The following is a 13,473-nucleotide window of genomic DNA, read 5'->3' as shown; positions in this document are numbered from 1 at the left end:
TTATTATGTTTTAAAAGTATTATATTATAAATTCATATCTATCAAAAACAAAAATAGAAAAAACACTAGTCTTAAACTAAACACTTTCAAATAACTCTCTAATTATAAAATTAGATATATTCCTAAGCGGCTGAAATCTCGCACATTCCATTTTCAATTCAAACACTTGTTCTAAATTCGAATGTCGTGGGCGGGCGACGCCGGTTGGTCGGAAATGTCACCGACGACCTCATTGGCCGCAAGTGTCACCGTGTCGCAGCGCGTGACACTCGCTATTGGTTGGAACACGCCCACACGCGTGTTCTAATTTTAAATTTAACATTCTTATCACTCATTGGGAAGTTGACAATCACATAGATCACTGTGTAATGTACCGTATTTTTTTTTCAATAGAAACGTGTTTTATTTTGTTATAAGAAGTTATTGATTTCGAAAAGGAAACAACTCCTTTTGTAAATAATCAAAACTCCATTCATGTAATTCATGTAGTCATTGTAATTTCTTTCCTTGATCTTTTCATAGATTGTTGAGTATAATACATTGTCCACACAACCTGTACATACGTTAGAGATTGTTACATTTATCTAAATTCTTAAACATAAAAAAATAAAAATGATGACTCGTGGATCCAAGGCGCGCCAGGCGGAGGAACAACTCCGGCTGGCGCTCCAGGAGTTAAAGACATACAGGGTACAGTGTGAGCAATTACTAAGGGAGAGAGACGAAAATGAGAAGGAGTTAGAGAAGATTTTCAAAAAAAATACAGAATTAAAAAATCAAATGTCACAAATGTATACTGAATATACTAATGTAAAAAATGAAAATGAAAATCTTCTCAAAATAGTCAATGGGTTTGACCAGTGCAGAGATGAATATGAGGAAACCCTCAAATTCAACAGTGAATTGAAACATCAGCTGCATGAGGCAAATAAACAAGTTATTCAGCTTAAAAATATAAACCATAGTCTAACAGCCTCTCAAACCCAGTGTCTATACAATGAATTGGTTGAAAACGCACCAAACTTAGTGTCTTCTGTCTCAAACTTGAAAAATAATATTAGTGTAATAGATTTGACCAGTGATGACTCGAACACTACCATCCCTATGCCAAGTAAAAATAAATTAAAAAAATATATCAAAATTAATAAACTCATCAAAAAATGTCACAAATTCTTAAAAACAAAAAATATTTATAAAAAGTATAATAATATTTGTAAAGAGAAAATAGAAATTAAAACAAAAATGATATCATACTGTCAAGAAATTAATATATTAAAAAAAGACTATGAGGCGGATGTTAGCTCACTGCGGTCTGAGATTGGAAATTTAAAGCATAGTTTAGAAATATTAACATCTAAATACAGTACTGCTCAGAAAGAAATTGCTGAACACATATTTGCCATGGATGACCTGGTGAAACTTGGCAACAATAACCTCGAGCGTTTTGACTCTTTTATTAATTATCATAATTGCGAATGCCACCTTTCAGCCTCCGGTCCAACAGGGCAGATAGATACTAGCTTAACCAGTGAATCCCTTACTCGGCCTGCGGGGACTCACACCGACCCCAAATATTATAATGTACAACTACCTGTACATTCCATATCTATTCCTGAGGAAAAAAATAAAATAAAAATTTACAGTGACGAGTTAGGAAAAGGTATGGGAGTATTATTGAGTGATTTTTGTGTGGGCCAGCGAGTAATCAATCATTGCATGCCCGGAGCCACTTATAATCAAATAGTAAATAGCATTTTGAGTGAGGCTCACTGTCCCAACACAACTATTATTTTATTAATTGGGAGAAGGGGTAATGTAAACAAACACCTAATGGAAAACATTTTAAATAGATTGAATCAGTTAAATATAAATAAAATTTTATTGTTTACACTACCTTATTTAGCTAAATTGCCACAGGAAAATAGGTTGAGATATGACATTAATAATCTAATGCACACAATAACTACTTGTAAGTATTTAAATGTAAATATTAAAAAAAGTAACAAAATTGATGTTATTGACATAAATAATTTATGGAACAATAATAATTATATGTTGACATATAGTAGGCTGAGCCTACCATTTTTCTTTAAACGACAGATAGCATCTGTGCTATCATATTATATACAAACTGACATAGCCAATAATCTGGTTACTTTGATATCTGCTCATATTGAGCAAAACTGTAATATGACATTTTCTGACGTGGAATCCGTTCCAAATAATAATTTAAATTAATTATTAAGACAACAGAGGAAACCTCTAGCATATTAATAATCCATGACATTAAATCAGATAAATGTCATAATAATTTGGTAAGGAAAGCCCACAGTTGTAAAAATTTATATACTGTAAACTTGGTGCACCAAAATATACAGTGCATGCTAGGTAAAGATCTTGAACTGGAGTTATTTATGAATGGTGAAAATATCAATATTTTATGTTTAACAGAACACTGGCTCTCTATTTCCCAGTCCATATTTAACTTCAGCGGTCACCAGGTAGCTAGTATGTTCAACAGAGAAAAAGCTATACGCGGTGGCTCTTTAATAATTGTAAGTAAACTTTTTAAATATAAAGAACGTAAAGACATTGTGAGCCTCTCTGTTGAGCAAACTATTGAATTAGCCTGCGTAGAGCTTGAGCACTTCATTGTTGTATGCGTATACAGACCTCCTAGTGGGTTATATGAGTACTTTGAGAAAGTATTGGAAGAAGTTTTGTTAAAATCAAATAATTCTAATAAGGCTATTGTTGTATGTGGGGATTTTAATATTGATTTATTAGATAATTCTAATATAAGTCTGAGATTTAAGTCTATGCTTCTATCATATAACCTACATAACTTATTTACTGAACCCACTAGAATCACTGCTACTAGTGCTACATGTATTGACAACATATTTACAAACTGTAAACCTTATTCTAAAGCTATTATTAATAAGTTAAGCTCAGACCATTGTGGCCAGTTAGCTTCCTTTTCTTATTCTTTAAATGTCAACAAAAATATTTTAAAAAAGACCTTTGTACCTATAAGTGCTACACGTATGGAGAAGTTTAGAGGTAGTATTGTGGCAAAACTTCCTTATTTATCATACATTAATGACCCTAACTACTTATATAACTCTTTATTTAAATTAGTAAAAACTGAATTTTCTACAATATTTACTTCAAAAACAGTCAATTCAGGGGGTCTCTTGACATTTGGTGAATGGGCAACTACTGGCATATATAAGAGCAGGCAAAGGCTTTATGAATTGTACAGTGAAAAAGCCTATAATCATAGTGTATCGTTTGCTTCTTTTATAAGTGCCTACTCAAAAATGTTTAGAAGAGTATGTTCCATGGCAAAATCCTTGTATATTAAAGACAAAATAAGAAATGCGCATAATAAAATTAAAATGACATGGAACATAATTGCTTGTGAAAGTGGAAGAGTCACAGATCGCAGCTTCGATTTTAAGTTAAATGTCAATGATAAATTTGTTACCTCAGACCGAGAAGTTGCATCTGAGTTTGAAAAATTTTTCACTGACATTCCGCTTTCAACAACGCAATCACTTAATTCGTCTCCAGGCATTGCCGAAATTTTGCTAAAGAAAAACGTTAAAGAATGTAATGTAATATTTACATTTAAACCTGTAAACCCCAAAGATATAATAATAGCCTTCAGAAGCCTGGACGTCAAGAAAACAGCTGATCTATGGGGTTTATCTGTAAAAGTCGTTAGTTCGATAATTGATGTTGTCGCACCTCATCTAGCTACTATATTTAATGGCTGTATAGAACATGGTGTGTTTCCTGATCTAATGAAACACAGTAAAGTAATTCCTATTTTTAAATCAGGCAGTACCCTAGATCCTAATAATTTCAGACCAATTTCAGTACTCCCAACATTTAGTAAAATTTTTGAAAAAATCATCCTCGGGCAAATGTTATCGCATTTTAATGCACACAATCTACTACATAAGAAACAGTTTGGTTTTACAAAAGGTCGCTCCACAACAGATGCTAGTGTTGAGCTAATTAGAAATATTTTTGAGGCATGGGAGAGGTCGCAGGATGCTCTTGGGATATTCTGTGACTTATCCAAGGCCTTTGATTGTGTGCACCATGAGACGTTGATCAGGAAACTGCATCATTATGGGATTAGAGATAAGGCACTCAGCCTCCTGAATTCCTATTTGAATAATAGAATACAGAGGGTTGATGTAAATGGTAAGAGATCTCCTGGGGCTCCTCTGGATATGGGGGTTCCACAGGGCTCTATCCTTGGCCCATTTCTCTTCCTTATTTACATAAATGATTTGCCATTTTTTGTACAGGACAAGCATGAGATAGTATTGTTCGCTGATGACACTTCACTTATTTTTAAGGTGAAACGTAATTTACTTATGTACGACGATGTAAACGATGCTCTCTCAAAGGTTGTCTACTGGTTTGATTCAAATAATTTATTATTAAATAACAAAAAAACAAAATTAATAAAATTCACGACACCTAATGTTAAACTTGTTGATAATGGTGTAGAATTGGGAGGAGAGATGTTAAAACCGGTGGAGTCCACTAAATTCCTAGGCATCACTATAGATTCGAAATTGCGGTGGGATCTTCATATTGAGGGGATAGCGAATAGGCTCAGCTCTGCAGCGTTCGCGGTTAAAAAAATTAGACTTATTACTGACGTAGATACAGCTCGCGTAGTATATTTTAGTTATTTCCATAGCATTATGTCATATGGAATCTTATTATGGGGAAATGCAGCTACTGTCAATACTATTTTTGTCCTGCAGAAAAGAGCTATTCGTGCAATTTATAGTTTAGGCCCTAGAGTATCATTAAGAGATAAGTTTAAAGAAATAAAAATATTGACTGTTGCTTCTCAATATGTGTACGAAAATGTTATGTATGTTCATAAAAATATACACGAATTTCCCAGGAATTGTGACATGCATAGCATTAATACTAGGAACAAACATAAACTTGTAGTGCCTGTAACTCGCTTACGCCGAGTCAGTAATTCCTTTTATGGACAATGTATACGCTTATACAACAGGCTCCCAGAAAACGTTCAAAAAGCTTCTATTGCTAAATTTAAAAAAATTGTGAAAAAACGATTGTGTAGTAAAGGATATTATTCGATTAATGATTTTCTAGAAGACAGTACGCCTTGGGAATGATGTGATCGCTTCCAGGCTATTTCAACTTATAAAATTATTGCTCAATTCGATTTGCTTTGGGGAAAAAAAACATTACTGTAAAAAAAAATGATATTAGTCCCGCTGAGTTTCTTCCGCCAGTTCTTCTCAGGTCTGAGGCTTCTTCTTTCCGAACTGGTAGTAGACTCATGACGTTCAGTAAGAAATTGTAATAATTTTATGCTGAATAAAATATTTTGAATTTGAATTTGAATTTCCAAGTTTTGGAAAACTATCATAAAATCTACGTTAATACAAATTTAAATTACCTACATTTATATGTAGGTGTATCTACAAATTCATTTAGGTAAATATGAAATAGTAACTTATGGTACAGTGACAATGGAACATGAACCTAACGTACCTCAATAAGAATAAAAGAAAAATTTGTGTTTGGCTAAGGATCTCTACCACCATAAATGATTAATGAAAAACTGATTTAACACTATCGTATTTAGTTCTCATATCCCTCTATTCATAGGGTTATAGCGGGTTATATCCGGTTCTAGGTGACCTAATAACGCGAATTAGCCGGGACATTTGTCACCGGTGCGGGCGTGCCTCAATCAATAGTTCCGCGCACGCGGCGCCGCGCTGCGCCCTGCGACAGCCTTCCGTGCCATTATCTCGCTTTCGGGACGTGTGTTTAGATAAATAATATTACCTATTATTATTATTATATTATAATGAGTATAGATAGACAGTTACTATACCCAAAGGTTGTCTGGAAGAAATCGCATTCTTAGCTATAAGACCGCCTTTGTACATCTTCCTCTAACTGTACTACTTTTGTTTGTATCTTTTAATGGTGTGCAATAAATAATATTATTATTATTATTTTACTCATATTGTGACAAATTTAAAGTTACCTGTATGAAGGTACGGGGTAGGTATGTATCTGTAGTGGGTAGGTAGGTACGTTATCTGTGTAACTACCTATTTAAACAATATTTAGTAATTATTTTTCTATACCTAGAAATTCGGAATCATTATTTCACTTTCATTATTTATAATCACATTTTAACAAATTTTACACAATACCTTAACAAATTATCGGTAGGGACCACTAGGTAAATATTTCTAACGAACGATTGTGTCTATAGGCGTAAACAACATAAAATCTGTTACGTAGATTCTAAGTTTATCTCAAAAAGACATACCTACCATGCAGTCGGGAAAATTGTTTGTTTTTCTTTATTCAATTTTTTCAAATAGTTATTTAGGTAGGTACCGACCTAAGGTAAATAGGATCAATTTTGCTTTGGCAAATAGACGGATAGTAACCACATGGATAGTAGCCTACTAATCTGTGTCCATTTTATCACACCAAGCACTTCAGATCAACAGTCCAAAGACTGCCGAGTAAACCTAGGTAGATAGATACCTACCTTCCTTCCTAACTAATTACGTAGTCACGTAGCACTCGAACAAATTGTCGTAACTCGGCCCAACTCCAATTAGCCAACAAACATAAACTTCGGGGAGCGAATGCAAAAAATCACCGCTTATTAATAGCCAACGAAAAGTTCCACAACTCGAATCGATACTCGAAACTTCGGTAACGCGCGATTTCTGTGTATTGAGATTAATTAACAGACGGTATGGTTCTTGTATTTGGGTTATTTTTTTACCGTGAATTTTGAATACGACGAACTATTGGGTAAGTAACCTACTGTTTATGTAGATATACCAATATCTGAGTGTGTTAGTAGCTAGTTATAGGTACCTACTAATATTATAAAGCTGAAAAGTTTGTGGTTTTGTTTAGACGCGCTAATCTCAGAAACTACTGGTTCGAATTGAAAAACTATTTTTGTGTTGGTTAGCCCATTTACCGCAGAAGGCCATAGGCTATTTGCCCCTGAAATTAACGTGTATGAAACCGCGGGACACAGCTAGTAGGTAATGTACTGTGTAAATCAGTGTCCCTTTTAATACTTGTCCCTTTCATGTGACCCACATACCTACCTATTGCGAACCTAATTCTTATGTATTATGCATTTATAGTATGGATATTATAATTTTTTTTTATTTACTTAATCAGAACCAGAATCAGAATTAGGTGGATAGGTAGGTACCTATATATTTCGTTGACTTGATGATAAGCTGTGTTTCTGAAATAAGCACATACCTAAATAAAAACTAACTAAATATGTGTATCTGAGTAATAGTTTGAAATAAATAGTCACTCATCACTTCAGCCTATCGCAGTCCACTGCTGGCCATAGGCCTCCACAAGTGGCCACACGCCAAAAACGGCGTAAACTCATGTGTTTTGCCCATAACCCTTGTCCCTTAAATATCAACATTTTTTTTTAAAAGGGCCTCTGCCAAAATTAAAGGAATTAATTTAATTTGCCGAGTTTAGAAAACAATAAACAGTAAATAATTCAGTTACAAAAGTAACTTAATAACATATGTATTGAAATTAAAAATTCATAAAAAAGACGCACAATAAACGCATCAGATCAACAATTGGAAAACGATGAAATAGCAATATCGCATCCTACTTGTCATGTCGCTTAATGAATAGGAATTTCTTTAAACGAACTGTTTAATATTACAAAAAAGTAGTAACTTTTCATTTAATGAAATCAAAGTAAAGCGTAACCTTTAACACACAATAAAAGTGTTTGATTGTAATGGAAGTTCGAGGGATCAGTGATGTAGAGGCAATTGTATTCTGTATAAAATTTTATGTGTTAAGATGGACCCCTGAATAAACAGGCAAAATGAATTGTCTGTATTTTGACGTTGGTTATGGTTGTTGTATGGTTGTGTATGTATGGTTGTTGGATATGGTTGGAAAACGGAGAAAGTCAAACTAACACTATGCTAAAATGCATGTTGTTGCGTTTGTGCGTATCTAGTAGGTACCTATTTTTCTAGCTAACAGGTTGACAGCTAGACCCTGCTACAAGCCAAGTCCAGCTAATGGACAACGGTATTTAAAATAAATATAATATAGGTATAGACAACAATTTATTTATCTATATATACATGTTTCTAATCTATTTAAATTTTATTTGTCTATCTGTTTTCTCGTTGATATACCATACCTATACAAAATAAAAAACCTAAGAACGACTAAAGCGATATTTTTAATAATGTAAATGTATAACCCAATGTTAAAAGAAATTATTGCATTAACCCATATTCAATTCAACAAGAATACTTACCGGTTGTCTATGCGATTTGGTAATAAGATGTCCTACCGAACCAAATTAAATTACCACTGCGTCTGAAGAGCAAAGCAATTAATTAAATGATATGAGAGTATGTAAACTTCGCTGTAATTTAAAGTAATGTTGTTTCACATTCACCCAAAGGTAGATAGTATATAAGGTCAATCACCATAGCTATAAAATGTAACGGCCAGCTGTAAAACTGAGTCGAATCCACTCCGAAACAAAGGTCGAAGATTAAAAATCACATTTGGTAAAATCGCACGAGTTTTTTTATGGTACTTAGTTAATATTTTATTTACCTTCTTTAAGTAACAATGTCAAGGTCCTAGGTATAACCTCTCTTATTATTTAAATGGAGAAAATATCCTAATCCTGTATCGGGACAGAGGCATTTGCCTAGCAGTGGTATATTACGGCTAATCGATTAGTCAATAAATCGTAGGGTAAATTGCCGATCCTTTGGGTGACCCGTCCATTATCGCAGCGTCTGCAACGTTGCTGAAATATCAAGAGTTTTAAGATGACAATTGTACATAATAAGCCATTATTTATACTTGATTTAGTACCTAATAGAATTTCCTATATAGCATTTCCCTTTTTAAAGAATAATACTGAACTTGTACGAATCTAGAGATTTTAATTGTAAAGTACCTACGCTCCTCGATGTAGAAAAAAAGAATATCATAACTTTTGCTTTAGGTAACAACTTGTTTATTTTTATTTCCATATAAATTAGATGGCACTTAATGCAAACAGTACCTGGAGGACCGAGCTTAGCTCGGTATTTTTTGTAAATCGTGTGTTTTGGAAATCATACTTAATTTTGATGTATTACATATTGATAAAATATGCGAAATTCACCTTCGTATTCTAACAATATTGAAGCCATTTTTTCATTGCCTAAAAACAGGGATAAAACGTCATTTTCTAATAATAAATCCTAGCTAGATTTATTTATCTCCCCCGAAATCCCCTGCATACTAAATTTCTGTATGTATATATACAAGAATTGCTCGTTTAATAGTATAAGATACAAATAAAATCTCTCGAGCAACACTAGTAAGTAACCGTAAAATTGAATAAACGATTGCCGTGTCCTCGGGCCAACAAATCCTGAACCCCTTCCATCGCAACTGAAGTGCTACTCCAAACCCTGCTTATTTATTTCATTCACATTTGCATTCCATTTCATTTCGACTCGGACACTTTTATACTTCACCTTATTGTCGTTTTATTTTTATGCCGAGGGTTAACTTCGGTAAGGGTTGCGCAGTTTGTTTTTTAGGGTTTATGAGCTCGGGTTAACGGCGGTAGGAGAATTTTTTCTCGTACTTTCCACTTCAATGAGATATGTTTGGCTTACGTTTTCGTTTCATGAAAATTACACTATCGTTTGTTTTGAAATGTACTTACATTGTGCAACATTGCTTTTTAAATGGACTAGGTACGTATTAGATAGCTATATATCTACCCAACACTCGTATTCAAATAACCACTTTAGAAGAACGAGGACCACAATATTGATTGATTCAGAATGCAATATCCCACCGCTGGGCAATAGGACTCTTTCTCCATCTAGGAGCGGTGACCGTGAGGTTCGGAGCTTATTCCACCACACTGCTACCCACTGCGGGTTGGCAGATAATGAAACATAATATTTTTACTAAGCCAAATTATCAAGAACTACTTATGTAAATTTTCACACAGAATAAGCATACCTACCTATATTTTTGGTCGTATTGGTATTCTATTTTTGGCTTAAGTACTTTTTAATATTTCAACGCAAACCTTGAAATTTAGGGTGTTAATTTACCTTTATAAAGCTATATATATCATGTAGGTAAATTGATGGTTTAGACTAGTTAATTTCGTAATTTAGTAAAATATTGATTAAATTTAAATAAAGCCATGCGTAGAAGAATAAAAATTATATTGTCATAAAACCATAATTTATAATATTTTATCATGAAACAAATTTAAAACAATTATTTACAAATTATAAAAAAATTACTTTCGTAGTTAAACATATATCCATAGAAATGCATTCGTATCTAAGCCTTAATACAAAAGTTAAAGATTCAAAACCTCTCCTACTACATACCCTCTTGTTAAATACACGTCTTAATTAAACCGAGCTAAACACAGATTCTATTATAAATAACAGTTCTCAACAAGTTAATCTAAGTTTCTAGTTATCTTTCCTAATTCGCCTGTCCGTCCGTTCCGCTGCGTATCTAAAGCGATTCCCGCTGCGAACGAGATAACCTTGCAGCAATTTTAAAATGACATTGAAAGGGTCAGGATATTTCTCCTACTTAATAGAACAGAATAAAGAATAAAAAAAAAATAGAACGGATAAATCTTTGTAAAAATATTATATTTAGCTTCATTTTTGTATACAAGTATCTACTGATTCAGCTTCAGTTTGAGGAGGTCAAATTGAGGCAACCCGTTCAGGAGTTTCAGGAGACCGTTTCAGGAGGCACCAAAATATATGTATCTAAGTAATAATAATAATAATAATAAAAACTCCTTATTGTACACCAATAGTGAGCAAAATCACAAAAATAAAAACAGGAGATAAGTAAAAAAGGTGGTCTTATCGCTAAAGAGCGATCTCTTCCAGGCAACCTTTGGGCAGAGGAAATGGTAGGTACATATGTAATGGTATATATGTGGATAATAGGTGTACACGTTTTTTTTTTTTGTTTTTTTCTCAAGGGCTAGAGTGGAATGCCACTATCAAGTTATGAAGCCTTGCTATAAAAAAAATCGAAGTTTAAAATATCTAAAGTCATTTTAAGTACCTACTCGTAAATCACAAGGCCAAGGAATACGTTCGCTCAGCCGCGAAAATTCGTAAGTCACTGGCAGGTTTACGCGGGAACGCTTCCATAAACAATGCCATTAACGCTGGCGTTACGCGGCAGATTTTAAATTTGGAACGTTCTGCGGCCATTCGTCATGTCGCCGCCGCGCCCGCGACATTCTGCCGCCGATACTACGTACTATAGTAGGACTAATTCGTTTTGATATTTTTGCTAAACTTTATACCGAGGTATTTTTTATTAAAGTAATGAATACGTTAAATAGCAGTAGATATAAATGTAAGCGCAAATACGTCAATTAGTATCACTATTAGATGGCACTTGTTTAAAAACTAACTTATTGCCTGTAGACGTAAATGGGAAATATGTAGTATATGCGAATTAAAAACAATAATTATAAACGCAAAAAAATCTTTCAAAGACATTTTCAGCTGCTATGTATGATCAGGCCTATACCCAGTAGTGGGATATTACAAGCTGAAGCGATGTATGATCAAGCGAAGTTGTGAATGAGAATACGTAGGTACCTATTTGAGCTTCAGCCTCTTTCGCCATGTAAGAGAAGGATAAGAGCTTAATCCATCACGCTGCTCCAATGCGGGTTGGCGGATATATTCCATACCATAAGTAACGATCGCTATCAGATGTACACGATAATAACCGGGATCAACGGCTTAACGTTATCCGAGGCACGGTGAGGAGACCCACAAGGACTGCACAAACACCCAGACCACGGTAAACATCTATATGGCCAATACAAATGTTTGTCATGTGCGAGTATTCAGCGCAACAGTTATTTAAGTTATTGAAATGTTTCAAAAGTATTTAGATAAGTATTTGGAATAGATTTTTAGACCTAGTGATCTTTCCCGGACCCGTGAGATAGCTAAAAATTAGCTTACCGCTGACACTGATGTATTAACATGAAATTCAAAACTATAACAAATAAAGTAGGTTGATTTTATTAAAATTAAAATATCAACACGAACCATGCCCACAATAACATCTTGACTAATGACGTCACGTGTCCCGCGCAGCGCAATCGCAAGCAAGAGCAAATGACTCGCGATGAATTTAAAATTTGAACTCGGAACAGAGCGCTAACGAGGGAGGCAGTGTCATGAGTTATTGTTGAGCTGTCGATGTCGTTGAGAACCCGCTTTCACGTTCGAATGAGGAATGTTCGGTCGTTACTTTAAACGAATAATTGTTCTATATACGTTTATAGATGGTCAGTGACAGTTATAGATTTAGATTTTATGCCGGTAAATAAAAGGAATAAATGAAATTAAATCTAAATTTTATTTACCACCTACGGCAAACTTTTCATTTATTAATTGGTCTTTCTCCATATAGGAGAAGGATCGGAACTTAATCCACCAGGCTGCTTCATTGTAGGTTGGCGGGGAGATTTTCTACTATGAGTAACGACCGCTAAAACCGCTAATCGGTAATATTATCACAATTTATTTTGTAAAGAATCACTACGTTTTGTAAAGAATTATTTTAAGATATTTCATGGCCCAACAGATAAAAAACTTCTATCGACGCAAAGAATTTACAATGTGACTACACATGTTACAAACCAAAGTAATTCAATAATAACTACTGTTAAACCATAGTCATGAAACAGAGCACTCCAAAAAGAATGCACAAATACAACAGATTTTTATGGTATTTCTTTTCTAATCCCAACACCGACAATACTGGTCTCTGTACTTAGTTCTAAAAATACATACGACGCGGGTGGCCCTCGCTACATCAATTATTACCAATTAGCACGTGGGCAGGAAACTCCGGGATGGGAATCATTGGGTAGTAGGTGCGGGACTGCGTGTACTCGTATGTACCTACCATTCTAAACTTTGTTGGATTCGCAGCATTGCAGTTGTAGTATGCTAAAATATGGAACACTATTTATTTATCAATTTTCATCGAATGATAATAATTTAAAAGAGATTAAGAGAAATATCCGTTAATGTATTTGTTTCTGTTTATTTTTAATGCAATATTTAGCGTATTTTAAAACTGTAGGTATGTATGTATATAAGTAGGAAAAAGTTAAAAAAAAACTTGTGACACCATTAATAAATGATTATTCGCAATTTGCGTAAATTATTGCTCTTTCTCCTATGTAGGTAGGTATCGTTGATAGTATGACCATATTATATTGACGCGTTAGCGCAGCGGTAATAGCACTTGCTGTTGCACTGGCGGTCGCGGGTTCAATTCCCGCTCACGATAGATACTTGTATTAGC

The 13,473-nt window shown here is 34.1% G+C and overlaps 1 protein-coding gene across 1 annotated transcript; it reads left to right on the top strand.

Moving 5' to 3' along the window:
- The first annotated feature begins 494 nt into the window (after positions 1 to 494).
- On the top strand, positions 495 to 12,638 carry LOC123658907. Its single transcript, XM_045594198.1, has 2 exons — positions 495 to 1,111; positions 12,574 to 12,638. Exons 1-2 carry the CDS (start codon positions 613 to 615, stop codon positions 12,636 to 12,638), a joined length of 564 nt encoding a protein of 187 aa, XP_045450154.1. The 5' UTR covers positions 495 to 612.
- Positions 12,639 to 13,473: the final 835 nt, after the last annotated feature.

This window comes from Melitaea cinxia, chromosome 13 (genome assembly GCF_905220565.1).
Source record: "Melitaea cinxia chromosome 13, ilMelCinx1.1, whole genome shotgun sequence".
Lineage (NCBI taxonomy): Eukaryota > Metazoa > Arthropoda > Insecta > Lepidoptera > Nymphalidae > Melitaea > Melitaea cinxia.
Note: the sequence above shows the minus strand (reverse complement) of the source record. Positions and strands in the feature narration are given on the sequence as shown.

Excerpts from the sequence above, each read along its gene's own strand:
- LOC123658907 (XM_045594198.1), top strand. The coding sequence starts at position 613 with ATGATGACTCGTGGATCCAAGGCGCGCCAGGCGGAGGAACAACTCCGG. Across the intron at positions 1,112-12,573 it reads CACTACCATCCCTATGCCAA|AAGGATCGGAACTTAATCCA; the intron begins GTAAAAATAAAT and ends TCCATATAGGAG.